Source organism: Falco naumanni, chromosome 7 (assembly GCF_017639655.2).
Source record: "Falco naumanni isolate bFalNau1 chromosome 7, bFalNau1.pat, whole genome shotgun sequence".
Classification (NCBI taxonomy): domain Eukaryota; kingdom Metazoa; phylum Chordata; class Aves; order Falconiformes; family Falconidae; genus Falco; species Falco naumanni.
Window position 1 is genome coordinate 22,151,145 of NC_054060.1, and position 26,078 is coordinate 22,177,222.

General features: G+C 45.5%; 3 protein-coding genes across 6 annotated transcripts in view; 1 reads left to right on the forward strand and 2 right to left on the reverse strand.

Annotated features, from left to right (window-relative positions):
* The window catches only part of LOC121092099 (C2 calcium-dependent domain-containing protein 4C-like), a 28,197-nt gene extending 16,868 nt beyond the window's left edge, over positions 1-11,329 (reverse strand). Inside the window, exon 1 of the mRNA XM_040602564.1 lies at positions 11,199-11,329. Coding sequence (XP_040458498.1) covers positions 11,199-11,314 — 116 coding nt within the window. The 5' untranslated portion in view covers positions 11,315-11,329. The remainder of the gene's footprint in view (positions 1-11,198) is intronic.
* A 5,989-nt stretch (positions 11,330-17,318) lies between these two features.
* LOC121091079 (translation initiation factor IF-2-like) lies at positions 17,319-20,266 on the reverse strand. Its single transcript, XM_040600278.1, has 2 exons — positions 18,943-20,266; positions 17,319-17,392 (listed from the first exon to the last, which is right to left on the reverse strand). The coding sequence occupies exons 1-2, from the start codon at positions 20,264-20,266 to the stop codon at positions 17,319-17,321; spliced, it is 1,398 nt and encodes a 465-aa protein (XP_040456212.1).
* The window catches only part of TLN2 (talin 2), a 206,463-nt gene continuing 199,194 nt past the window's right edge, over positions 18,810-26,078 (forward strand). For 2 of the 4 annotated variants that reach the window (XM_040602223.1, XM_040602228.1), the window contains exons 1-2: positions 19,182-19,336; positions 23,580-23,693. The gene's annotated coding sequence lies outside the window, so the exon portion shown is untranslated. Of the gene's footprint in view, positions 18,949-19,181; positions 19,337-19,846; positions 19,967-23,579; positions 23,694-26,078 lie in introns of those variants that run through there. The other 2 variants (XM_040602224.1, XM_040602226.1) reach the window with 2 other exon arrangements.

Sequence of the window (26,078 nt, forward strand, 5' to 3'; positions counted from 1 at the left end):
TCCTCAGTCCGAGCACTATCCTTCTTTGCTGCAAACATCCCATCATCACCATCTTACCCTGCTGCATCATGAAAGGAAGTCAGGTTCCAGCCCTGCTTCTAGAGGAAAGCTCTTCTAGATCCCCATCCCTGCTGTAATCCTCCCAGGCTAAGCCTATTCCCAGCCCCTCCAGGCTCATCTGCCCACCAACATTTTCCTGAACCTCACACAATTCTTCTTCTTCCTTCCCACCAGTGCCCACCCTCCGATGTGCTACGGAGGACAGTTGCTTCAACCTATCTGCAGATAAACATCACGGTCTTTTAGTCTCCTCTTACAGAGGACAACCATAGAATCACTTGGGTTGGAAAAGACCTTTGAGATCATCAAACCCAACCATTAACCCATGACTGCCCAGCCCACCACTAACCCATGCCCCTGAGCACCACAGCTCCGTGTTTTTTAAACCCCTCCAGGGACAGTGACTCACCCACCTCTCTGGGCAGCCTGTGCCAGTGCTTGACCGCCCTGACTCAAGAAATTTTTCCTAATATCCAATCTGAACCTCCCCTGGCGTAGCTTGAGGCGGTTTCCTTTTGTCCTGTCACTTGTTATCTGGGGGAAGAGACGGACCCCACTGCCTGCAGCCCCTGACAGGCATTTGCAGAGAGTGATCAGGTCCCCCCTGAGCCCCCTCCTCCACGGGCTGAACACCCCCAGTGCCCTCAGCCATCCTCAGAGGGCTTGTTCTCTAGACCCTAGAGACAGTCCATTCCTTCCCTGTGACAGGAAAACTCACTTTGTATGAAACGAGGAATATTCTTTGTATCTAAAGGGAACAGACCTCCCAACACAGGTCTTCTTCGGGATTGCTCACGGTGATCTCACGACTGACGGTGCTGCCTAAGCCGCTCGCCCCAAACCCAAAGCTCACACTTTGCCGCAGAGGGGTTTGCTCCTGCTCCTAATTGCAAGACTACGCATTCCGCAGCTCTGAATTTCTTCTGGTTTCTTTTACTTCAAAGTTACTTTAGACCTCAAGGACAGTGCTTTTCTCCTTGTCTTCAAGGAGCAAAGCTCCTCCACCCTCATCCAAATCCTCCCACACAGTGTGTTTCAAGCAAAGGTTTTCTTTGCATTAGAGGGGAGAGGCAGAATACTTGGATTTTGGTCATCAACAGAAACACAAATAAATTACATTTTCTGGAGAGAGGCTGGATAAAGCTGTGTGGAAACTGTCCGTTCACACAGTTGAAATGAATTGCCATCAGGGCTTTGCAAATGAAAACGTATGTTCCCATCCTTGACCCTTCAAAGGGCAGGTGCGAGCAGCGCTACAGAGCTGCGCTGGGTGAAGGGAGCCCCAGAAGTGCACGGACCACTGCTTTGTGGGTCTGAACCTGAGCTGCACATCACCCCACAAAGCCCGTCAGGTTTACTTCTACTGAGCCCTACGTGCGACATGCCACCATTTCACCAGTATTCTTGGCATCTATAGCCAGTTTCTCTAGACAGTGACTAGTCAAGAGGGTAACATTTTGTGAAAGAAAAAGACTATCAGGACTTATTGCTCCTAGTTGCACTCATTCCTCTCCTCTATAAAAACACTAATTTCCTGGGCCAAAACTTTCTCATTCTCTTTGCTCCCCTTCTTTGCCTGAATCATGTTCAAATTCCTCCCTATTTGGTAACCAGCTAGCTGCTTGTTAGATTGCAATTAGACATACATACATGGCACCACCTGCTACATGCTTTTTATTTCTTTTTGGCTCAGGAACAGCTGTTGGTTTCAGTTTTTGCAAATTCAGAGTGAAGGAGAAGAGGGAATTTCGGTTGTTGTTGTTGTTTTTTTTTTTTTTTAAGATGCTTTAATTCTTCTGCAGGATATCAGGGCACGCAACAAACTCAGAAGAAAATTTAATATCATAGATCATAATGTTTTACATAGCTTTGTCAGTGAAATAGTGGATGTTTAATGAGCTTATTTGAGGAGTCCCCAAAATCATATAGGCCCACAACACACATTTGTCCCCAGGGTCTGGGGTTTTTTTTGTTGTTTTTTTTTTTTTTAAACCTTCTGATCTTAACAATATGCACAACCCTAGCCAAACAACTGGAATTTTTATAAACAGATAGATAGGATATAAAATAAAGCAACCAATGCAGTAAAAACCTGCCAGAAGGTCAGATGGAAAAGTCTCATTGCTCTGGCTTGAATACTTCATTTAAAAGTGAGGGAGACAAAGATACAGTGCATCATTTCCATGATTTTCAGTTCACTGACCCGCAAGTCAATCCTTGAATTTATTAATAATAGGGCATAATTTTTTTCAAAGTATTGTGCTGTGTCAATTTTAAGATCTTTTGTCAATTCAGGTGTAAAAATGCAGCTAACAAACCTAATTGCCTGCTACTTGGTGTTTTGACAAACACAGTTGTGAGTTATTTGGGAGGAAATGAATCAGGCTATTGCAAAAGCGCAGGGCTGACCACGTCGGCCGAAGCGCCAGCCTCTCCTCTCCTCTCCGGCGGGCACGCAGCAATACGCCACTTGGCTGAGCGCTACGGGCTGCGCGCCGGCAGCAGGATCCGGCCTGAGCCACAGGATTAAAATCCCCACAAAAAAGCCTCGAGAGCTGTTCGCTGTTGACATGGTTCCAACTAATAAGTATAAACAAGAAGCATCTTACTTCATGGGAGTTGTTTGGTTTTGTTTTGGGATTTTTTTTCCCTCTCAAACATTCTATGTTAAAAATCCCGAATTGGTGATAAGTACAGCTCCCCTGTTAGAAGGGCTGTACTTTTAAAGTCGGGTTGGAGAATACTTACTATTCCCTCATCGAATTGCTGGGCAGCAGCAGTGTCTAAGCACACAAACATCTGCAAAACCTGTCCGAGAGCCAGGAAGGGATTTGGAGTTGTGAGACCAGTAGGCACCGCTGCCCTGTGGCCAAGTTTTCTGAAGCCGTATAAATTCCCTTGCAGAACTATAAAATTGTAACTGACTCCCTCCGCAGCCACTAATGCATGGAAGATCCAATGCCATGCTCTCCCTTCCCCTTCCCCCCCTTGCCTAATGCCTTTGCTATTTCAAGCTGTCACCAGTTCATAGCTGTTTCCCCAGAACTCGCTGCTGTTGACTGGATGGCAGAGCCATACCTGTGCTGCCCCTCTTCGCTCCAGTGGGACAGCCTGGTGGCACTGGGGCGGTGACACCCCAGTGGGCTCTAAGCTGGCTGGGATTTCTGCTCCGTTTCGTAAGATTTAAGTCACAGAGCTCAATGAAAAGCTCTTACAGTTGTTCTCAAGGAATCAAAGTACAAAGGAACTAAGCATGTAGGGTGTATTTGCAGATGTATTTGCAGGTGTATTCAGGCACTCAGTGATGTGAGCAGACACTTGATAGAGGCTCTTTAAATGAGATTTTAAGTAGCATCTAAATAATGTGGCTCGCTCAGGTGCTTTTACAGTCTGCACTACCCAAGTCTCTCTGTACAGGCGGTTATGTGCCCTCCTGAATTCAGCCCCTTAACAGTTCGGGTCTCACTAAAATTTATAGCAAAACATTCCGATTCCAGTCACACACCGTGCCCCCAGCTACATCCAGTCTAGCAGCCAGCCACTGCCAACCCCTCCCCCAGTTCTGGACAGAGTAATGCACCTCACCCAGCCTCCCCCACCTCTGAGCATCACCACGGGAACATCTGTACTTACTGAAGACACCCAGATGTCCCACATAAGCTGGAGCCAACTCCAGCCATTGAGCAGGATGCGTGGAAAGCCTCAGAACCCGCAGCAGCCAGGCCTTAGCCCCCCAGGATGGGACCAGCACAACCTTTGGGACCCCGTGGTTCAGCTGTGCCTTCCCATGCACAAACTGGTGAGCTGAGAAGAGATTTACAGGACATTCCCTGTCCAAGCCTTTTGCTTTACAACTGCAAGTGTTACAGGGTTACACTTTCCCCTTAAATTCCAGCAAGAAAACCAGTTACTGACACAGAATATCACAGAGCTGAGCTAAAATTAAACTTGAGGGTGAAATTGCAAATTATGCTATTGATCAAGACTAAACGATTGATGTTCGTCATTTCAGGTTCCATTAATTCTACCACAGTGCAACAGGATGGCATCCTGGAATCCAATTTCCTCACTAACACTAGTCCTTCACATATTCTGATATATCTTGATTTTATTCAAGTCACTTAAAGTCACTGCTGCATTTTCATTTGGCCTTCATTTTCCCTTTTTTCACTGGGAGAAGTTTGTTTGCGTTTTTTTGTTTGTTTGTTTTTTTCATCTGAGTTGAGCTTGAAATCTGGTTTATAGCTTATTGATATTGTATTTTTGCTGTCTCAGATGACTGAAAAGCAAGTCACACTGGACGCCTGATGTGCATCCCGGGTCTGTAGGACAGGGAATGAAGCGGTATGCCATTAGGAGGGCGTATTGAGGGTGCACCGCCTCCCTTACAAACAGGAAAGCAAGCAATCCCTGCTTGTTTCATGAGGCAGACTGCATCCTGGGCTGACCCCTTCCTGCACGCCATTCTTAATTTTATGACACTCATTAAAACATTCAGTTGAGACCTGTCTGTATGCTCCTCCTGGCTGAGGGATGGCATTATTTCGATACTTTGGAATAATTTTCCCTATACCCAGCAGCACCTCAATGTGAAGGCACTATGATCATGCAAAACCCTGATTGCTCTTATTAGCTCATGACAGATTGCAGTCTCAGCTTTGGAAAGCTTTCAGCTGAGCAAATGGCAGCCTGCCTTACCAAAGTGCAATGCATAAAAAGAGGGGAAAACAGGGGTGAATATTGTGCATAAGATGATCTTATTGTAAACCTTAACACAAAAAGGCTGCTCCTGCTTACAGCTAACATGCTCAATTTCTTGAAGAGGCTGGGTTCTAGAAGGCAACACAACTGTATCAGCTTACTCCTGCAGTTACTCAGATGAACTGGCAAAGCCAGTACCAACTTCTGTTTTCCTGGTTTTGGCAAATCCTCCAGGGTCAGTATCTGCCTTACAAAAAGGAGATATAACCACTGCAAACATACGCAACAGATGCTGCTCAACCACGTCTGATTCACAGGGTGTCAGCGATGTCCCTTTTGCTATGTCCTAGGCAAAGGGGCAGCTGTCCCTTTTGCTGTGTGGTTAGGGCACAAAGATCTGTGGTTACCACTGGGGCACAGGTGACTCCGCATTGTGGCTGCAAAGCTGTGCTGCACAGCTTTCCCCTCCTCCTCCCTCCCCGTCCAGCTCCCTGTGTCGCCTTAGCCTGTGCAACACAAGCACACAAGACTACATCATGTTAACAAGACTGTGGAAGGTAACTACAGTACCAAAATAGTTACCAAATGGATTCCAGGTTCCTAAACCTGTAAATGAAGTGCAGTTACAAATTACAAAAAGAAATCACTCACATTTTCAGTGAATCATTACCTTTAACAAGGGAATGAAGGAAAGTATCTGGTTTTTCCTTTCTACTTGCTCCCCACCCTCAATCGTGCACAATACACAAGAAACTAAAGTCATGTCTCCTAGGGAAAGATTGAGATATCTGCAAAAAGCGTGCATGCCAGCCTCTCGGGGCAAAGGCTGGCATTGACAGTGGAAAGCACGCTACAGAGCCTGTTCTGTTGCTGCAGGAGAGAAATTTCTTCCTCCCTAGGTGGTTAAGAAATATTTAACTATTTCACTTTTATGAATATAAAGTAACATTAAGTAAAACTCAAGTAGAACTGCTAGGGTAAATTCCTATTATCATAGGATAAAACTGAATTAAATACCTAAGGGATAGAAAACATTTCTGGGCAAGCTGCATTTCTAATTTGTATGGTATCTCAAGTTTGGCGCTGTTACGTATTATTGAAGGAATGCTGAAATCATCGCTAAGGCAGAATGGTTACCTTTAATAGCACTGTCTTGTACCGCTTGCTGTAATACCATGACCGCCTGACTATAAAATTACCCTGGCAACCTCAGCAGCAGCTAACAGAATAGCTCAGCACATTGTGTCACACAGGTTGCAGTTCCCAGCCTGCTAAAAAATACCTGATGGAACACAACAATTAATCCTGTGACACAGCTATCGCTTCAGCACCATTAATCGGGTGACACAGCTATCACTTCGGCACCATGCCAGCCATTTCTAAGATCCTCAAAACACTTGTACAGAGAGAGCGAGCTGATGCCTGGCAGCGGTCAGGTATCAGATCTTACAGCCTTAACTCAGCAACACCTTGAAGTGCCTGCTTAGCTGCAACGCGGGGCTCTGCCTCATCGTTTCACCATGCGCTTCCTCCTTGCCAGGAGAGCAAGGATGCCAGTGTGCATAAGCAAGCTGTGGGCAGGCCTGATCCTGCCCCATGGACTTCAGCAGGACTTGTGCCATCAGCTTTAATAGGTGCAAGAATGACCAATAAAAGATTTTTCACAAATAAATGCACTGATTAGCAGGACTCACACCAATTTTCAAGACTGAAACAAGGGTCCATAAGCCTTTTTAGGTGACAAGGACCTTCAGAAAACTGGTCCTTGCTCACTGATTTTTTTTTCCTCCAAGATAAAGGATACACTACTACAGACCTAACTGATTTTACCTTTTCATTACTGCCACATTTACAACTCCCAACGAGGATGCTATTGCAGAGACATGCAATCCTGTGCTAGCTGCTGAATCTGTGCATAGAAAAGGAATCAATGGCATCAGTGCTTTGTCAGGGTGGTAGAAAAAGACAATGCAAAGAAACAGTGGCAAGCAGGAAAGCTCTCTAAAGGTGCTGATAGTTACTGAGACTCTGGGAGAAATACGCTTAAAGTGGAATTTTTTTTTTCTTTGAGCATTGTAACATGTAGATCAATTGACTACACATTTAATCACACCGATGAGTTACCCCCAGATATTGGGTGCTGTACATTGTAGCACTTCAGCATCGTTCCTCGGAGTGCACTAGTAGAGGGACTCCTCATTTTTGCCCTTGGCACAGCAATGTTCCTGCCAAATCCATCAATACTTGTCTCACATAGAGGTGGACACACCTAAAATTGTGCAAGTAAACTTCTGTTGTATTTATTTAGATATTTGGAAGAATCTGCAGGCTGGACGCCTACACAGACATTCAGATCTCCGGCCAGTTTAGTGGCCACAGAAGAGCTCCTGCTTCTGGGCGAGGGAGGAGTGTTCCCTCTCATACAGCCCGGGAGACAGAAACGGCTGGATGTGTGCCACTGGAGAAAACTATTCATTGGACTCAGCAACAATTGGAGACATTATTACAGTCCTTTCTGGAGAGAATTATGGAAAAGTAAAAGCAATGCTTATTAATGAGATGATTATTCATAGACTGTATTCATCCCTTGCTTCCTCCACCAATTCAGAGCCGGCTGCTTCTAGGTCCCTTCCCAAAGTCTCACAGTAACACCAGAACCTTCTCTGCAACTTTGACATCTGGAACAATGCTCCTGTATTTCTCCATCTTGCCACTTCTGTCTTCAGGCCTCCTCAGAGCCCACAGCTTGCTGCTCTGCTGGAACAGCTGAGTTTTTCCTCATTTGTGCTGCTATTCTTTCATGCTTCATTTCATGTAGGTCTAAGTATTTCATCTGTCTACAAATATCTGTGAATGTCTGCCACCATTCATAAAACAGTCTTATCTGAAGGCTGGCTGTTTTGAACTGTACCCGTTGGATTTATGGGAAGTGGCTAATGAGTGATTGCACACCTTTTACATGGAAGGTGCAGTGAATGCAAGCCAACCACCAGAGCTGGCTCAAGACTTCTTATCAGCACAAGCAAACCAAGTTGTGCTGCCCTGAGGATGAATTGCCTAGGTTACACCCAGAGCTGGCTTTTTCTGACACAGAAAAGTGAACAGGATCCAGGAAAGGCTCACATGCCCCATTTTCCTGAATTATCTGCCGTTTTGTACATTCTCACCCCCTCTCATAGCAGCAGCAGCTGCCAGGCTGGTATGCAGGGCTCTGCCAGGGCCCATTCCACCATCCCTTATTGCTGCCTCCCTCACCTGTGCCTAGACCTAGCACCAAGAGATTAGCCATGCTCAAAAGTAAGGAAAAATCCCAACCTCAACTCTGCCTATGCTTTCTACCTATGTATACATCTTCATCTCACTAGATTTTATTTATATATGAGTAACCTTGCCTGCCAGGTTGAAATAGAAAATTATATGCATCTTTATATACAGTATGTGCCAGTTTCCACCTTGCCTGTATTTTAACTTTTCATGAAATCTACATCATGACATTACAAAAAAAACCACCTCTGCCCAAACTGCCAAGGTCACTGCTATTAACTGCTTCCCTCTGGTAAATAAATTAGGTAGGCACGTACATGCACACATGTTTGCATAGACATCTACCCCATTCAAAAAGGAATGTACTTGTTTTGTGCTTTCTTTGAATGACCAAATTGTTGCAAAGGCACTTAAAAAAAACAAATACATACCAAAAAGCCAAACTATAAAGCCAGCTAGGCACCACGCAGGGTGTAGAGCGGTATGTAAGGGCCTAAGTACGTGCCAAGTTGCTATTAGGATCATGCCCCAGTGAAGTCTAAGCTCATGCTTTGTGATTAGGAAAGGTTTACCCTACTTCAGAAATTCCACAACACGCTTACTCCCTGAGCACAAGGCTGGAGTGATATGAGACACCTTGCGCTGATCCCCTGCTGTGGGATACCTTTTTTTTCTTAGACCACAAAATGCCTAATAGTTCATTCATATGCAATATATTCCAGCAAAGAAAGCAGCAGGGATTTACCCATACAAAAGCTGTAGAGCTGATGTTTTTGCTGTGCTCTCATTCCCCCTTCCTGCAAGATAAAGAGGGAGAACATAAAATACAATGAAGACTAACCCATTCTGGGAGGGAAGCAAGTCTGCACCGAAACAGTGAATTTTGCCTTGGAGGTGATGAATACAATCAAAGAAGAACAAACAGTTTTGCACAGTTCACTACATTTGTGGAAAGAAATCCACGGCTCTGTTTTCCAGAGTCGGGACAAACTGTCAGGTCCAGCCTTGCAAAGTGCTGGGTCAGCTCTGGAAAGGAAAAGGTAGCTTGGCAGAAATAGTAAAGTTGTTTAGGGAGTAAGGGAAAACTGCCAAATCCACAAGTCCTGATTACAATTAGTAGATTTAATAGACTCTTCTGTTACGAGATCTTTAAAATGTAAAAGAAAAGATGAGAGAATTTGTAGCCCTGTTCCAATGCATGTAGTTACACTCGTGTACATTAGCTGCCCCAGGGCATCCCACTTCATTTGCAGTACACAGGCAGCAGAAAAGGGATGGGAACGGTCCCTTTGAGGGACTGAAGTCCAGAGAACATGTCTGACATGCAGCACAGGGCCAGCCGTGTGGCTTCCTACAGAAATACAAGGGACATGCTGGAAACTGAGAGAATGGGAGAAGGAGCAATGCCAACTGTCCCTGGTTTCCCACCACCCAGCAGGAGGTAGGGCAACTGAACACAAGTGAGGCCAGCCCTGAATGCTGAAATGTCCCAAAAAAACCAGAAAGTACAAAGAATTTCTCACAGCTAAGCATAAAATTAACAGAGTTAGGGCTGTTACACTTATATTCCCTCCAGACCTGAGGCATGCCAAAAATAGTACAGTTGTCATTAATAACTGCTGTTATCATTAAAAAAAGGCTGTTATATCATTGACTTAATACATCAACAAGAGACCACAACAGTCAAGAGATTCATTAATGAAGTCACAAAAAAGGCAGCTTGCTTTTGAAGCAGCCTGAGATAAAGACACATAGGAAACAAAATAAAGGATGCACTGATCTATTTTTTTTATAACATTATTCCATGTAATTTATGTTTTTATAGTAATTATGTGCTGTCAGTGAATTCATATGAAGAGTGTGAATTTTTCATTTTACTGAGGGAAGATCTAATTTGCTATTCCCATGGGTGAAAAGCTGATTATGTATGAATTTGATAATCAGAAATGATTAATTATTTGGTTGAGACTGTTAGTCTTATAAACCTGGTTGGGTAGGCACAAACAAGATATGCTCTGATTAGAGGAAGAAGCAAAAATAACTGCACTAGCAGAAATTTCCATAAAACGCCTCTGCAAAAAGGAGTATCACAAAATTTAGACATAAATTAAGGAGTTAAATACAGGCCATCCCAACATGCACGAAGAACACGCACATAGGTAGAGGTTGCTTGCTCAGCACTGATAGATAAGGACTCCACTTGAACATTTACCCTTAAGAGGTGTTATGCAAAAATTATGAGTTATGTATAATTATCCTCTCCCACTTAATGTCAGGAGTGGCTCTTTTCTTCCCACACAGCCCTTGTACAAGCTGACCTACTTCATCAGGTTTTTATAATATTGCATTCTTCACCCATTTGGATAGAGTTGGATATACTGCCTTAAGACGTTATTGTAGAAGACAGTGTAAAGAACCTACTGCCTTCTTTACTGTAACTCCTTTTGTCCCCCACAAGTTTCTGACAGTCTAGTTCTACGCAGCCACTTTGGTTATCGAGCAACATTCCATCCATGTATTGGGATCTCTTTCAGTTCCTCAACCTAGTCAAAGTATTGGCACCAGCAAGGAGAAATCATTTCCCTCATCTTCCACCCTGCTTTTTTACCTCAGACATTAGGTGAGTATGTGTCTGCAATACAGTAAGATACCCCTGAGCAAATATACCAGTGTATTTCTACCACACGATAACCATGTTTGTATGTAGGTATACTGCTTAACAAAAAGAAAGAGAGAACTTTCCTGCTTCTCCTGTTTGAGGCGGCCTCAGGATTTGGTTCACATACTAAAAAAAAAAAAAAAACAAAACAAGAAAAACAAACAAGAGACACAACAGGAATCCACAGATCTAGGAAGAAATCCAACCAGATTCTCAGGGAGTATGGAAAGAGCTCTTTTAAAAGGCCAGCAACGTGGCAGAGCAGAAGCCAGCACCCAGCAGGGCATCCCTCGTGCCGTGGAAGGGCTCAGAACCGCCAGCCTTCGCAGGGCGTACAAGCTCACCTGCCCATGCCCACAGCTCCCTGCTCATGTCACACCCGCTCACAGCCCCCACACAAATTGCTGTGAGGATGAGGGAAAGGAACAGGAAAAGGAGAAATGAACGGAGGAATGGATGTAGGCAGCTTCCCATCAGCCCAGATGACTGATGTTTTCCCGTGCTCGTGCCTTACCTTAGAGGTAACCATCCCAAGACGCAGCTCCATTTCCCTGTGATGTCATTCCTTGGCTCTCCAGTAGAGATCAATAATTGCAGCAGCGCTGGCTGCCTGCAGAAGCCTGGGGCCATGCCATGGAAATCCCTGTGTGGCCATAAAGAGAACACAGCAACTGAAGGGGAGGCGCAGGAAGGAACAAAGCTTACTCAGCTCCACAACCCCAAAGTAGTGCTCAAGTAGCACATGGCCCCAGAGCTGATACTCTGGGATGTTTTTTCTTGAGTGAAAAGTTTGCAAATAAATATTGATTTTGAAGACTTATACTGTTTGTACACATGAAGTTTACCCTGTGGGCCCAGATGTTAGTGCTTTATTAAACACACACATTAGAGGAGACTCACAGCAAAGAATAGCGCGGCTGCTGCCAATTCTTCTCTGGCAAACCTCCAGCAGGAAATAATCCTGTGTCAACTATAGCTCTCCTCTGGTACCACACAGACTCAGACAATGCATCTGGTGGATTCATTTAAACACGTCCAAGTCTGCGTTTCATTGTTTTAAAGCATCAAAGACTTTTGCTGTTATAAATCATAACAAATAATCAATAATTCTGAACAATAAAACCACATGATAATAATGAGGCGCAGCCATTGCCAGTCATTGAAGGAGACTGTAAAAGAGAAAGGAAACAGAGTTACATACATTATAGTGCGTGTTATCTAAATGAATTTTTTGGAGACAAGGTGCTACAACATTTCTCATTTAAAAGGTGAAAATTTTTCTATACCAAAGAATCACCATAGTTAAAGAAATACAGTAAGAATTACTCCATTCCAGCAACAAACTTCATGCGTTGTAACATCTGGGGAGCCAGGGAAACAGCAATGTATTTCCTAAAATACCTGGCATCGCTCCAGTGCTTTATCAGCATCCTTAAAATGCAGGCAATTGAAAAAACACCATTATTGCTGCATGATATGAATTTCAGACAAAGCAAAAAGTTCAACATAATTCCATACAAGTCACATCTGATTTGGATCACTCTGTATAATACCCAAGCAGTTTAGGAGACTAAATCCTTTTTTTCAAAACTGTAATACAATATTTCCACGTGTACTTTGTGCAGCATACTTAAGTGTTCCGTCTTCGGATATGGACAAGAAAAAAATTAAATAAAGGGTCAAACTTTTTTTAAAAAAATGCTAATTTAGTAGGTGCTTTTAAAAACAACCAGAAGTGTGTATACTTATACTCAGGAGTATCTGGAACCCACAGACTCTGTATTACTTACTGCTCATATTGAGAATTATCACTGAGCTAGACACATGTGCGTTTGTGGACAACAGTCCTTGTGTTTACTGTCTCATTCTTCCCACAGCAGTTTTGAAAATTTGGAAGTGTTCATCAGACCAGAATATAGTTCAGCTGCAAACACTAATGTTAAAATGCATTTGTCAGAAGCCACAGGGACCTTGTAATCAAAAGGCAACTCTGGTTGACTTCCAAGTGACAGCATTACAGAAAACACTGCTGTTTGGGAGTCAGAATTCTTCTGATGATACAAATACCATGCTTGAGGGAGCCAGCCTGATTGACTAGGGGATAAATTTATGACCTTCCACTCTGGGTACTATGTGGGCTACAACTGAGAGGGATGTTACTCTTGTTCTTAGTCTCCTGACCTCCCACATTGTCAAATCTGGCTCCCATTAACTTTGCTGGGACAGACATTTTCTGTGGGAACCAGATCTGAGTTACAACCCTATCCTTCATGCTCTCTGAGTGCTTGGAACTGCCATTTCCTTTAAGATTACGTACCAAAACATAGCCTTTGTTTTCTGCAGCCTTGGTCTGGAGTATTCCCTACCAAAAAAGGTTAACGCTAAACTCATTTGCTCATTTAGAGATGGCCAACTGATTTCCTGCAGATGTAACTACCACACAACAGAAATACAATCTCAAAGAGAAACTGTATTTTAGACCATAATGTAGCTACAGAGCTAAAAAAGAATTTTATAAGATCAGCTGATCCTCCATTGACAGACATCAGTCAGTGCCCTGTCTTTTCATCATGCGTAAAATTAGCAGAGCTGGGAGAAGTTGGTGAGGTCAGGACAAGATTGCTGCAACTCTGTGCATGACCTGTGATACTGCAAGCCTGCTGGTATAAGATGAGAGGGGGCTGATCTTTTCAAGTTACCTAACTGCTTTGATAAAGGATAGCAGTCCAAAGAGGTTTTTTTCTAATAAATTAACTTCTGGAAGTTACCGTGCAAATCTGAAGAGTAAGATCCAGCAGCAATGCTATAATGCCTCTTTAGAATAACTTACTTCCTTACAGAACTGGATCTCTGTATGTTAAGTGTGGCCAGCAAGAACTTTTCTGGAAGGTCCAATTAATAGGAGAATGAAAAAGCCAATGCAAAATAAGGGCACAATTGCTGTAACACAGTAATTCTGTGCTTTTTGTTTAGTGCAGTGATATGGAATAGGTAAGGAAGATGAATGTAGCCTAAATAAAAAACACAGGAGCAGTGTTTACATACAGCCAGCAGTAAAATTGTTACTCAGAATTCCACACCCCACACATACCTTTGATCTTCACTGAATGCATTGAACACCAGATGCGGCATCTGCCATCTTACACCAGCTGGTGGATACTTTGCACCTACAAGTGGGAGTGAATAATGGGGAAGAAAGTCATCACCAGCCCCCTTCCTCTATGCCTTTTCCACCTGTAGCACAAGGGCTTTTTGCTGCCACCACCTCCCGGTTCAGGGAGGTCTTGGGATGTTGGCCAAGGAAGGTGGGAAGAAGGTGCCAACTCCGTGCCAACTCTGATTAAGTCAAATGGCAACAATGAGACCCAAGGTAGCAGAGATACTTACCTAGTCTTTGCCAAGCCTGTGAACTGCCCACAATGCCAGACACTATGGTATCAAAAGGACACCCTTTGTGCATTCTTTGAAGTAGCAGAGGTAACCTCTGCAGTTTAAAATACCTGTGAGGACTCCTGGAAGAAAGCCTTAAGAATCCCAAATGAACAGAACAAACCAAAGAAACAGCCATATGTCAAGAAACTCGGTTAGCAGAGAGAGGTTCAAAGAAGAGAGATAAAGACCATGTAAAAATACCAGTCAGAAAATAATCAGCTCAGTATCACAATAGCAGAAGTTATCTGAAGGGCTAATTTGATTCACAAATGAAAGCCAAAGAGCCAAGGCTGCACCAGATTTTGCAAGGTATACGTGAAGCTCTAACGATCCAAAGAATGCAGCATCCTCAAAGAAATAAACAACCTTCTCAGGAACACAAAAATACGTTTTAGTCAAGCAGAGGAAAGAAAAGTTGATTCTTCCAATTACAAAGTTATAATTTCAACACATGTAAAGTCAGTATCATGATCCACTTGTTTACTGTGACTAAAGAGAGAAATACAATAAGAAATCATCTGAATTAGCATCAGGAATCTGGACTTGTTCCTCCAAGAAAGTTCATAGTATGGCTGGTTAAACACCAGAGCCAGCTACATAGAGATGCCATAGCATCTCCTGGCCTGATGATTTTGATAAAGAGGTGAAGCAAACAGCAGTCCCAGGAGACCCACGCACCTTGCTGTTGTACAGAAAGTTTATGACTGCGCAATTCATTATCGCCCTGCACGTTATGAGGAACACCTCAGACATTGCCAACAGAATTTGCTTAGTCTCCTTCATAGCTCTTCCAAAAACTTCCCTTTACTACAGTACTTTCTAGTAACAGACAACAGCTCAGGCCGCTGATGCACGGAGACAGTGTTACGTGATGCTGGCTGGCTGTTAACACCATACTGGCACCCCCCCATCTGCCTCACTCGATCTGCTGCTCCTTAAGAGTGCAGTTTGGTAGCGAGCTCTTCAGGGCAGGGCGCAAGCTTTTAGCCCATGCTTGCTTAATGCTTAGCAAAATCAGAGCTCCTTCTACAGTGATAACACAAACAATAGTAAGATTGTTAGAACAACAATGAATATCTAAGTACCATAACAATTTAAGAAATTAGTTTGTACCTTAGCCTGTATCAGCCAAGGAGCAGCAAGGACTGGCTGCTTCCTACGGGATGCAAAACTGGGAGCCATGTGCAGCAGCACAACCAACAGAGCAGAAGCCACCCTACGGTACCTGAGCAAGGGTAACGAGGGAAGTGTTGGGACAGCAGACAGGTGTAACCAAGAACCCAGATCCTATAAACAAAGCAATGTCAAGGTGCCACCAGAAAACCAGCGCACAGGTCAGGGTGATGCCTAGTGAAGGCAACCAGGGGCAGACACACCAAGCGGCCTCCACAGCAGGACTATCCAGACACAAGGCAGACTCCAAGTCAGACCAGGAGATCAGTCTGCAGAGCAGAGTCTGAACCAGCAGAGCCCATCAGCAAAGCCAAGCAGTTCTACCCCCCAGCTCATACAGGGGCTAAAAGCCCACGACTGAGCTTATATGGAGCTCCTGGGCCCATGGGCAGAGGGTGTGGGTGGAGACCCTGGGTGAGGGTGTTTAGGCTAATTAAGGGCAATTAGTGCCCTCAGAGCCACTATGTTACTGACTGCTAATGCTAAAGTAATAACGACAGTCAGATTTTTGCCTAATGTTACTCATCAAGGATAAGTTTGACTCAAGATAAATGTTATTTTTAAAACTATGTGTCTTAAATTTATCTTTCAAAGCCTTCTAATGTAGTTATTAAAGTAGTCTGGTTACACATACATAGAGAGATAATCTAGTTTAAATGCTTGGGTATGATTTATGCTGCATTTTAATGGACCTGTTCTGAGACAGGGGTTTAAAATGTATTTGAAATGACTTATGAGAAAACTGTTTATAGAATACTTCGTTGATGGCCCCTGTAGTAGTTCACCCAAAACATCAGTAAATATGCCAGTATTGCTGTCATCCATAGGCTATTTTAAGTACCAGAATCCTAAAATAATGTCAATACAAGGATTAACAGAGGGCTATGAACAAGGAAGACAGCAATTATGGATAGTTTGCATAGATGTTTCATGCCTCTGTACTGGGGGATTGCTTAACATCTGCCTCCTGGGCTGAAGAAAAAAATATGTCCCCAACCTTCGTGTCCCACCTGGCATACTGCTAGAGAACATCCCTGACGTTCACACACCAGTCCCACCTCGCTTCGCAACAGCACATAAGGTTGTTGTAGTCCTCGCTCTGACAACCTTAAAGCTCTGGGGCTTAGTAATTAGGAGACGAAAAGATGAAGTGTTAAAACAGCTGGGATGGAAGGAAAACGTAACCTCAGAAGTGAAGTCAGACGCCTGATAGAATGTCTTAATTTTAAAATGCTCTCTAAGTACAAATAAAGCCTAGAAATGGTATATTCTTTTTTAAAAAACCATTGGTTTTCCACTCAATCACAATGAATCTGAAACATTACCTGTCACAGCTGGTAACTGCAACTGGAGCCTGATTCAGTCTCAGGAGATTATTACGCCATGCAGATACTAGTATCTCAAACTCCGCAGTATGGCTGGTAAAATCAGTTTAACGATCCTTCAGGAAACCAGTGGCAGACCGAATAGAAAACCAATGGATGACCAAAACTTCTGTAGAAATGCTAAAGAAGTTTTGGATCAGGTAGCTTTCAGGTTCATCTACAACTGTGAATACTTTTTTTTTTTTCCAAGGGAAATGCACCTAGCTGCAAATTCTGCTGAGTTTAAATAATGTAAAAGAACCAAGAGGTTATACTTCTGTTCCCTACATCCACTGTACTGCAGCAAAAATATGGGTATCTCTCATTACTGAAACAAGGAAAACTGAATCCTGAAATGACAGACTGACAGGATACCTCATTTATTATTGTAATACTATCATAATGGATCGTTACTGTAGAACCCCAGCGTATGCTCAGACCCCCTTGTATTTGGTAATGTGAAGAGAGAAAAAAATAAAACTGTTCTTTGTGCCCTGGGCAAGTCACTAGCTCGGTAGAATGGGACATAGTAAACGTGTCCAGACACACAGATGTATTGGGAGTGGCAAGACACATGAATGATACAGGGGAGCCTGTTCTCACCGTTGCACTCCATATTGCAGTAAAACTTTGTTCTTTGGGATTAGGGGGCGTTTTTGCCAACATCACGATAAAGAGTTTTCAGAGGAGCTGTTTGGAGGGCAGTGCAGTGCAGAGGTTTCAATAACCTTCCCGTGAACTGAGAGGAAACAGGAGAGCGCAGAAACAACAAAGAGCAACAGACACTGGAATTGTGGCCTTGTGTGTTCCTATGTAAGAGAACACAGAGGCTAGGAAAAGGTTTAAAAGTGAAGCTTATAAGGCAGAAAAAGCTACTGTGATGAAGTATAGTGACAAAAGGAAGTTTCTTTGAAGCAGTATTGCAGCCAGAAAATAGGATAACACTGCACAAAGAGAACAAAGTGATTGTTATGTATTTTGTAAGGAAAGTTGTATGCCAAATGGGGGAAGCCCCATTGCTGGGAGCTTATCATTATAGTGAGTAAAAGGCCAGGAAAAATAATAATAAAAAAAAGCTGCTCTTTAAGCCAAATGTTATGGCTGTTCACCTGCAAAACTACCTCTAAACCACAAGAAATGCTTCAGTTATCGCTTCTTTTAATAACAGGCGAGATAGTATCTCTTTAGTAGCAAATAAATCATTTCTAAAAGAGATACATTGTCAAGTATTTGCAAAGTACAGAACGAACCCTGCGTAGTCTCCATTTCAGTGAACAGGGCAGAGACTTCTCGTTGCTTTGCAGAAGCTGGCACAGCTCAGGGTGACTATCACAGATCTTAACATCGTGATGCTTTTCCTTCTGCAGTGTGGGTGCCTAAGAGAACCTGGCTGGTTTTTGCAACTACAAACCTTAACATAGAACAACAAAAAAAAAAGTCTTAAAACAAAGCCTTAAACATGCCCACCCAGAGGGGTGCCGACACAAACGTAGCTACTTTGGCTGGTGTCACAGAGCAACTACACACACGTTCAGCATTTTGAGGGCAATTTGTTGGCGTAAAATTATTCTTGAAGGCAAAGCCAGCTGTAGAGTGATGCAGCTCTTTCCCCTGGTTACAAGTAAGAATATTTACTGATGGCTGTACTTCAGATCAATCAGATTCGATTATTTCAATTGGGTGACTTTTAATTGTAACGGTGCTGCTGGCAGAGGCTCCAGCACGTGGGCAACTTCGCACCAGGGACTAATTGCATAACGGCTGCGATCCCCACATCGACACCAGCACACCGGCACGGAGACCACCGACACAACCGCAAGAGCCGCGGCCGGGCCGGAGAGCAGAGGCAGCGTGCGGGAGCCCCGTGCTGCGGGAGCCCCGTGCCTGTCCCGCTGCCACAGCGGCTCCCGCAGGCGCCCCGCTCCGCCGCAGGGCCGGGGGCCGCGCACCTGCCGGAAGGGCGGCGGGGCACCGGCGGCGAGCGCTGGGGCCGAGCGTTCGCCTGTCGCGACAGGCGGCTCGCCGCGCGCCGCCGCCAACCCGCGCAGCCCTGGCACGAGCGGCGGCGGGAGGCGCGAGGCCGCGCGCGCGCTGCCTGAGGGGCCGGGCGGGCGCCTCCGCCGCAGCCCCCGCGGCCGCCCGGGCCCGCCGCGCCCTGCGGCTCCGCTCTCCTCCCCGCGGCAGAAAATGCTGGGCCCCGCCGGCCGCCTTCCGCCGCCGCCCTGAGAAGCGGCCGTCCTGCCGGTGGCCCTTGTGGTGCGGGCCGCGGCCGGCGGCACCCTGCCTCACGCCCAGGTAAGGGGGGCCGCGGGCCCGGGCCGCCGGCTGAGGCGGCGCGCCTCTCCCGCCCGTCGCCGGCAGCAGCGGAGGCTCGGGCGGGCGGGAGCCGCGGGTCCCTGCGGCCGGGCGGGCGTCCCGGGCTCCCCGCGCGCCGGGGCCGGGCGGCGGAGCGGGCCGTGCCGTGCCCTGCCGTGCCGGGCGGAGGGCGGTGGAGCGGTCCCGGAGTGATGACGCGCTTCCTGCCCTCCCCGGCGGGGGTCTGCGCCTGGAGTCCGCAGCGGCGGCAGCTGCGGGCGGCGGCGGAGCAGGCGGGAGCGGGCAACAGGCGAGCGGGGGGGAAGGAAGGAAGCGAAGGAGCGGCGGGGCTTAGGCGCTTTGCAATGCTCCGGTAACGGCGTTCCCGGTAGGAGCCCGCGAGGACCCCTTCTCCCGCCCTGCCCCGCCGTTGCACGTTGCATGGAGTGCCTGGTCCGTGCCGAGCCGCCGAGAGGGGGAAGACTCCGCGCAGGGCTGAGCGGCGGGGGGTGCCGAGCCGCTCCTCTCCGTGCCGCCGCGTTTCGCACGCAGACACCGCGTTGCCGCCGGGCGGGCGGGCAGGCGGCGGCTGCCGGTGCGGCGGCGGGAGGCGGGAGCCGCGCTCCGTCCGGCACCGCCTCGCACAACAAGTTGCCGGTTCCCGGGAGGACAGCGCGAGCCCGGACCCGTGCCCGCGGGGCGCCGGCTGCCGCGGGCCGGGGGGGGGGCTCCGCCGCCGGGCGGGCTGAGCCCCGGGGAGGGGGAGCGGCCCCGGCTCGCCGTCCCCTCGCCAGGAGCCGGGGCGGGAGGGCGAGCGCGGTCCGTTGGTATTGCCCCGCCGTGCCGTGCGGTCGGGGCGGGAGGGAGGTGCTGGGGCGGCCGGCTGCCCCCGGCGCCTCGCAGCTCGGCCGGAGAGCTTCGCCTGGCCGCGCCGGGGGGCTTTGCCCGAGGGACGGAGCTGTTCGCCGCTGGGCGCTGCTGGCGACCGCGATGGAGAAAAAAACCTTTCCGCAGCACGGTGGGAAGCGGCGACCTTCCAAGGACGATCGTGCCGCGTGTGTGTACGCGTGTGTCTGTACCCATCTGTCCGTGCACACGCCTGCTTCTTCCCACCAGACCCACGGCTCGGCTTGGAAGGGGGTCGCGGGCCCGTCCCGTAGGGCCACCCCGGGGGGAGGGGAGGACGCGGCCGCCCCCGCACAGCGCAGACGCGGGTGGGTGGGCGAGCCGCGCTGCTCCGCAGCCTCCCTGTCCCCCGGGCCGGCCTGGGAGCGTCCCAGTGGGCAGCAGGCTCGGGGCTACCTGCCGGAGGGAGCATCGGGGCTTCGTGGCCACCACTGGCCAAAGAGCAAACCCTCCTTGGGTGTGAGGCGGCGTTGCGTGTTTGACAGGGCCTGGCCGCGCTGTGGGCTGGGGTCCCCCGGCGTGACCTGGCACCCCTCTTTCTTCCGTGCCACCCTAGCTGATGGCTCAGGGGCGCGAGGTGCGGTCTTGCCGTTGGGTGACGAGCGGCCCCAGCACGGTGTCGCTGCTTGGGCGCTGCGTGGGAGCACCTGTCCGGGAACCGGGGCCCCCGCCGTCTTTGTGCTCACCTTCTGTAGAGCTTTTGTTCTGCTGACCAGCCATTTCCAATTTATTTAGGCTCTACTTCTTGTGCGTTAAGACGCTGCTGTGGTGTCTAGTTAGAAAGTTTGTGGGAATGTTCACTGATTGAAAAAACTGTCGGATGAAACAATTGTTCGCTTCCCGCTAAACCTTTTCAAAGTTTTATTTTGCAGACCTGCATTTTAGAGCCAAGTGTAAGCCATATTAAGTTTCAAACCACAAAGCTAGTTCTGAGTTTGAAGGTACATTATTCAAAGGCGTTGGGAGTTCTGCATTGTCAAAAGAGCCCAACAGCAATGGAAAAATGTCTGTATGATTAAAAAGCAAACAAGCAGCATGTTTGAGAGATTGCTCTTGCTAATGTAAAACATCGCTTAGTCATATGTGCATGGCAGTGTGGTGCAAGTATGAGCGCAAGCTGCCAGTGTTAGTTACAAATGCCTTACAAATTGTAGTATATGAAAAGCTTTCATATCTGTTTTGAGATAATAGTCAGCCATTCTTCCAACGGTACAGCTGTTAGCTAAGTTAACTGTGAATTAAGTTGGCTGAAGTACATTTTCTGCTTTAATTTTCAAAACGTGACATTTTCAAGGCTGTGCCTTGAGACTGAAGGTTAATGCGCAGCTGGGGGGAGGGGGCCGGGGGGAATCTCTTGCCTCTGGGAAGTGCATTTTATGTGAGTTTTGTAGTGTCCCATTTAACTCCCTGGTCACTGCAGAACTAAAGGGTTAAGTGGAATTTTAGCTTATCTGTCGGAGGCAAAATTATTGAACTTAAGTAAGATAAGAACGCTTCTTGTTTCTGGTTGCTGATCTGAGTCTCTGGGTTAACTGTGACAAACTTGGCCAATATTTAAGTTTTGAACCTCAGTATAAAATTTGATAAAGACCATAGCAATTTCATATAGGATACCCATTCATGTTACCATTCAGATTATAGCAGTTTACCCTGAATAATTGTCCTGTGTGTTCGTAGAGTAACATCTGTTGCATGATATCATGTAATGGAATGTAGTACAGCCTAATTTAAGTTGATTTGAAATGTTGCCATTATACTGTACTTAGTGCCTGAGAGGGTGAGAGGTTTTTTTGTGTATGTGTGATGGATAGATTGATTAGGAGTAGATGATGTTGAGAAATACGAACTTGCATTTTAACTGCAAAGGATTAAGTGATTTTATTCTGAGCTTGGTTTATTGTGCATTTTTTCTTAGGTTTCTTTCATCATTTGCCAGCTAATCTAATCACCAAATTCTACTTACATTAGGAAATGCATCTATAGTTATAAATATAACTGATTAGTACAAAGCACCACTACAGTAGATTCAAGTCTTTTATTTTGGAGAGGGAAGAGTGGGCTTGAAAGAACTATCTGGCTGTGGCATAGCTTGAACTGCATAATTTTCATGATGACTTAAAAGTTTTGCTGTGAAAACCTTCTCTTATTTGGTATTGTTTCCACAAAGATTTGGCTCCGCACAGCAAGCATTTTCTGAAGCATTAATATTTGGGTTTTGTTGCTTTATATGCTTACCTATATAATATATATCTATTAAATCTGTGCAAATGCAAGGTCTAGGCAGCTTCCAGAAATGCCAATACTTCATTAGTTACCACAGCTAGACAGCAGTACAGACATCCACCTCCTTCCTTCTCATGGCATTGTGGTGTCTGACAGCTGTTGGGATGTCTGAGTTGTGTATCAGTCTTGTATGTTCACAACATTTGAACAATACCATTACCTGAAACGTTGTTCCAATCCATAATTTTGCATTAAAGTACTGAAAACACCATCTGAAGTAATTCTCAGCTCCTAGTCCTGTCTGACCCTCAGAGATTTCAATAAACTGCCAAATGTGTAGGCACCCTGATTTTTTTTGAGATGTGCAGAGTTTCTTGCTGAGAAGTTCTTATCCAGATGCTGCCTTTGCACCAGGCTGTAATTAGGAAAGAAGTGTGAATGTGTTTACAGACCACTGTATCCAGCTTTCAAAAATTCTTTTTTTCTTCCCCCTGCTCTTGAATCTTTAAAAGGTTTGGCAAGTCTGCTTATGCATGTTTCTGCAGACAATAGAATGCTGATGCAAACTGAGAACAGCAAACAAAATGGTTGGGTGTTGTTGCAAAGCAAATGGGGGGAGGCTGTCTTCATAGGTGGTATTTTGCATATTGGGTTTCATTTGTTTACTTTTGGATTTTAGTTTGTCAGTTGGGACAAATGTTATTGGTATATAGCTGGAAATTGTAGTTTCAGATAGTCCTGTCTGTTGGTACCTGGAGGTGAATGCAAGTTTTCGCTTCTGGGGTTCTGCTTTTGACCACACATGGTTCTGAGAATTTAAATTAAATTGAACAGAAGAACTTTTGGAGATGGGGAGATGCAAACGATAAAGCAGAGGGTTTTTTTTGTTGGGTTTTTTTGTTTGTTTGTTTATTTGTGTTTTTTTATTTCTTGTCAGAGTAGCCTGGCTTCCAAGTTCCAGAGGCTATGTTAAGTAGAATAATCTAGGCTTTTACAACTCTGTGGATGAGATTGTTATGATTATAGACATCATGTTGCGTCTTAAGCTCTTCTATGCCTTATTTTTCTTGTTGTGATTAAACAATCCATTCCTTTTCAAAAAGAATGTCTGGTTGCCTTGAGGATAGCCCAAGCTACTTGGATAAGTGCTAGGCTGATCCCCAGGGTGCTGAAATCCTGGATCTGATCAATATTCAGACGATTGTGGCCTTCTGTCTGTGGGTGCAGTAAAGACATGCCTTTTGAGTGTGAGTGATATGCTTGGGGATCAGAAGGTGGCGTGGGGACTGTGGTTAGTTATGATGCCAGATTTGTAACTGCAAACACGGATTTTTCTAGGTTTCTGTCCCTGCTAATGCTGCTGAAAAAACATTTCACAGTAGTGGCAGAGAACCATTTCCCTGGGTGTGTTGTATGCACACATGCTTATCTTGGAATTGAGTTTGAATTAGCCTGCATACTTGAAACAATTGTGATAACGTTTTGATGTTTTCCACTTCCAGCTGCAAGTTGGGATTCCATCCCCAGAGGTCCACCCCCTCAATTCTCAAAGCTCCAGCGCCTTTTTACCCAAGCATCTTCATAAAGCTAGAAAACGCACTGACTGACTTCGCAAGGTGAGGATGACCATACAACAATAAGTCTTGTCTTAAAATATCTTTACAGTACTACAGTGCTGACTTCTTACTTGTAGTCCATTTATTTGGCAGCAACCAGTTGGAACTTCTGCCAAGATGGGTCAGGCTGGCACATGAAACTGCCTTCCTTGCATTCTCAGTAGGTAGCTCATCTTTCTGTGTTTGGGCAGCAGGGAGAAAGTGTGAACTGAAGTGAATGTAAATGAGCCTTGTGTCTTTCTCACTGGCAACTTTTGTAAGGTCGAGATTTTTTATTTCCGAGAGTGACGTGTAACCCAGGAATAAGCAGGAGGCTCTCAGTCTTCCAAATCACAGCAAATAACAGTTGAGGTGATAAAGAATTGATGGTACTACACGGGCTGTTTTGTTTTTCAAGTTGAATAACAATTTACATTCATCAGCTGTGGTACAAAGATTTGTTGCTATAGTATATCAAAGTGTTTTGTGTTTTGCTGAAGTAGTGTTTGGTGTAGTGTTGTGATAACCTCTTAAACAATAGCATTGTCTTCAGCTTAGAAAGGTCTTCAGAGTTGTGTAAATGCTTTTCTTATTGCATATTCTTGTTTGTTTTCATATAATGATCTCTTACCTTTCTTGGGAGTTGATATATGTAATATGGTAAATAGCCCTTTGTTTCAGCTACCTGAAGTCTAGCCTATGCTGTGGTTTGTTTACAGAGGTGGTATGCGCTAGTGGGAAAGCTGTGGTTTCTCTGGAATGCGAAATTTAAAGTTCGGGTATAGATGACATAAGTATGTGAGCATAAAACAGTTTGAAAACTTACTGACAGTAAAAATCAGGCTTGAATTTGTACAGGTGGAAACATTAATTAGCCTTAAAGGCATAGATGGCAAATGACTTTTACCTTTGTTCAATTTAAATGTGCCAAATGCTGCATGGCGGGACACAGCAAGGTGGCATTTGGCAGAGAGAGCAGAAGCAGCAGAGGTAGGTTATGAATGTCTGACAGAAATGATGATGCCTGTTGAAGAAAAGACCTATGGTAACCAAATGGGAGGGATTGTGGTGGTGGGGTGGGAGTGAAGCACTTAGTGCGTAAACAGAATAAAAATGTTGAGATACCAGGACAGAGCTGAAATTTAGCAGTGGGGCTACAAATGAGTTTGTGAATAAACAAGATCAGGAAGCTGAACTTGAATGCTACAGCTCCCTATAGCCTGCCAGTTTTAAAATTCTTCCTTGTAATTTTCTCATTTTTCACTGAAAGATTTTCTTAATTTTTGTTGTCATGTAAGGAAACATCTCCTGTTGGCAGGGAGGTATCTGAACTATCTGGGGAAAGGATCAAGTGGGAGCCACTACTGCATAGCTGCAATGCAGGGTCAAGCAGAAAGAACCAGTGGCACGTCTGCTGGGTCAGGGTATCGCTAAAGTCACTGTTACACAGAGGAAGAGATTAATGTTTGACTTCAGTTTAAAAAAGCAAAGGCTGTGGGAAATGATATCACTTTGTTGTGATGTTTAAAGCATCCTGGAAAATTTATGTGCAACAGCTGAGGATGTACAGATCCCAGCGAGAACCCAAGATCTTGTAGTATGTACCAACCCTGAAAAATATTTGTTTGGTTTTTAATTAAAAAAAAAATCAGTTGCTGTGTTTGCAGTTGTGAGTAAGGTCCAGATCAGCCTGATTGCAGCTGAGCAGGCAGTCCAGCTACACTGTGATACTAACCAGGCTTGAAAGCAGCTCAGGAAAAAAGCACAACTGAACGTACAGATGGCTGAAACCTGTGAAGAAAGTGTAATTAACTAAACTTTGCTTGGTGAGACTGGACAGACCAGGCTATGGATTAGGCACAGAACAAACGCAGACATGGAGAGAAGGGGAGCTGCAGTGGATCTAATGGGCTTTGTCAGAGGCCTTTGTATGTAGAGGACATGAATGTGTAAGGGGTCAGTTCAAATGGGTTCACAGGTGCTGCATGGGCAAGTGATGTTTTTTTCCTCTCTCTTTCCTTAGAGAGCCAAGAAAGTGAAGGCCAGGCTAAACAAAATGAACTTTTCCCAGGAGCAGGAAGATAATCTGGTGCTACCTGCATCTGTAGCTGTGGGTAGTTGGAGCACCTGAGACACTTCAGTCTTTCTCCTCTCCTTTTGTACACTGCCTGTTGTTTTATTCCAAATGGGCACCTCATTCCAGAACATGCAGATACTCACCTCTTACAGGGAGATGCTTAGCCACTGCTGTGTGGCTGTTCCTGAAGAAATGGTTCGGTCCTGAAAATCCCCATTGTAGTGGTCAGAGCAAACCATCCAGCATCAACATAATGCCTTCTAGTGCCATGGAAAATAATTCTTTGAAGCTTCATGATCTTGAGGAAAAGAACAGTTATGTTCAGTAGG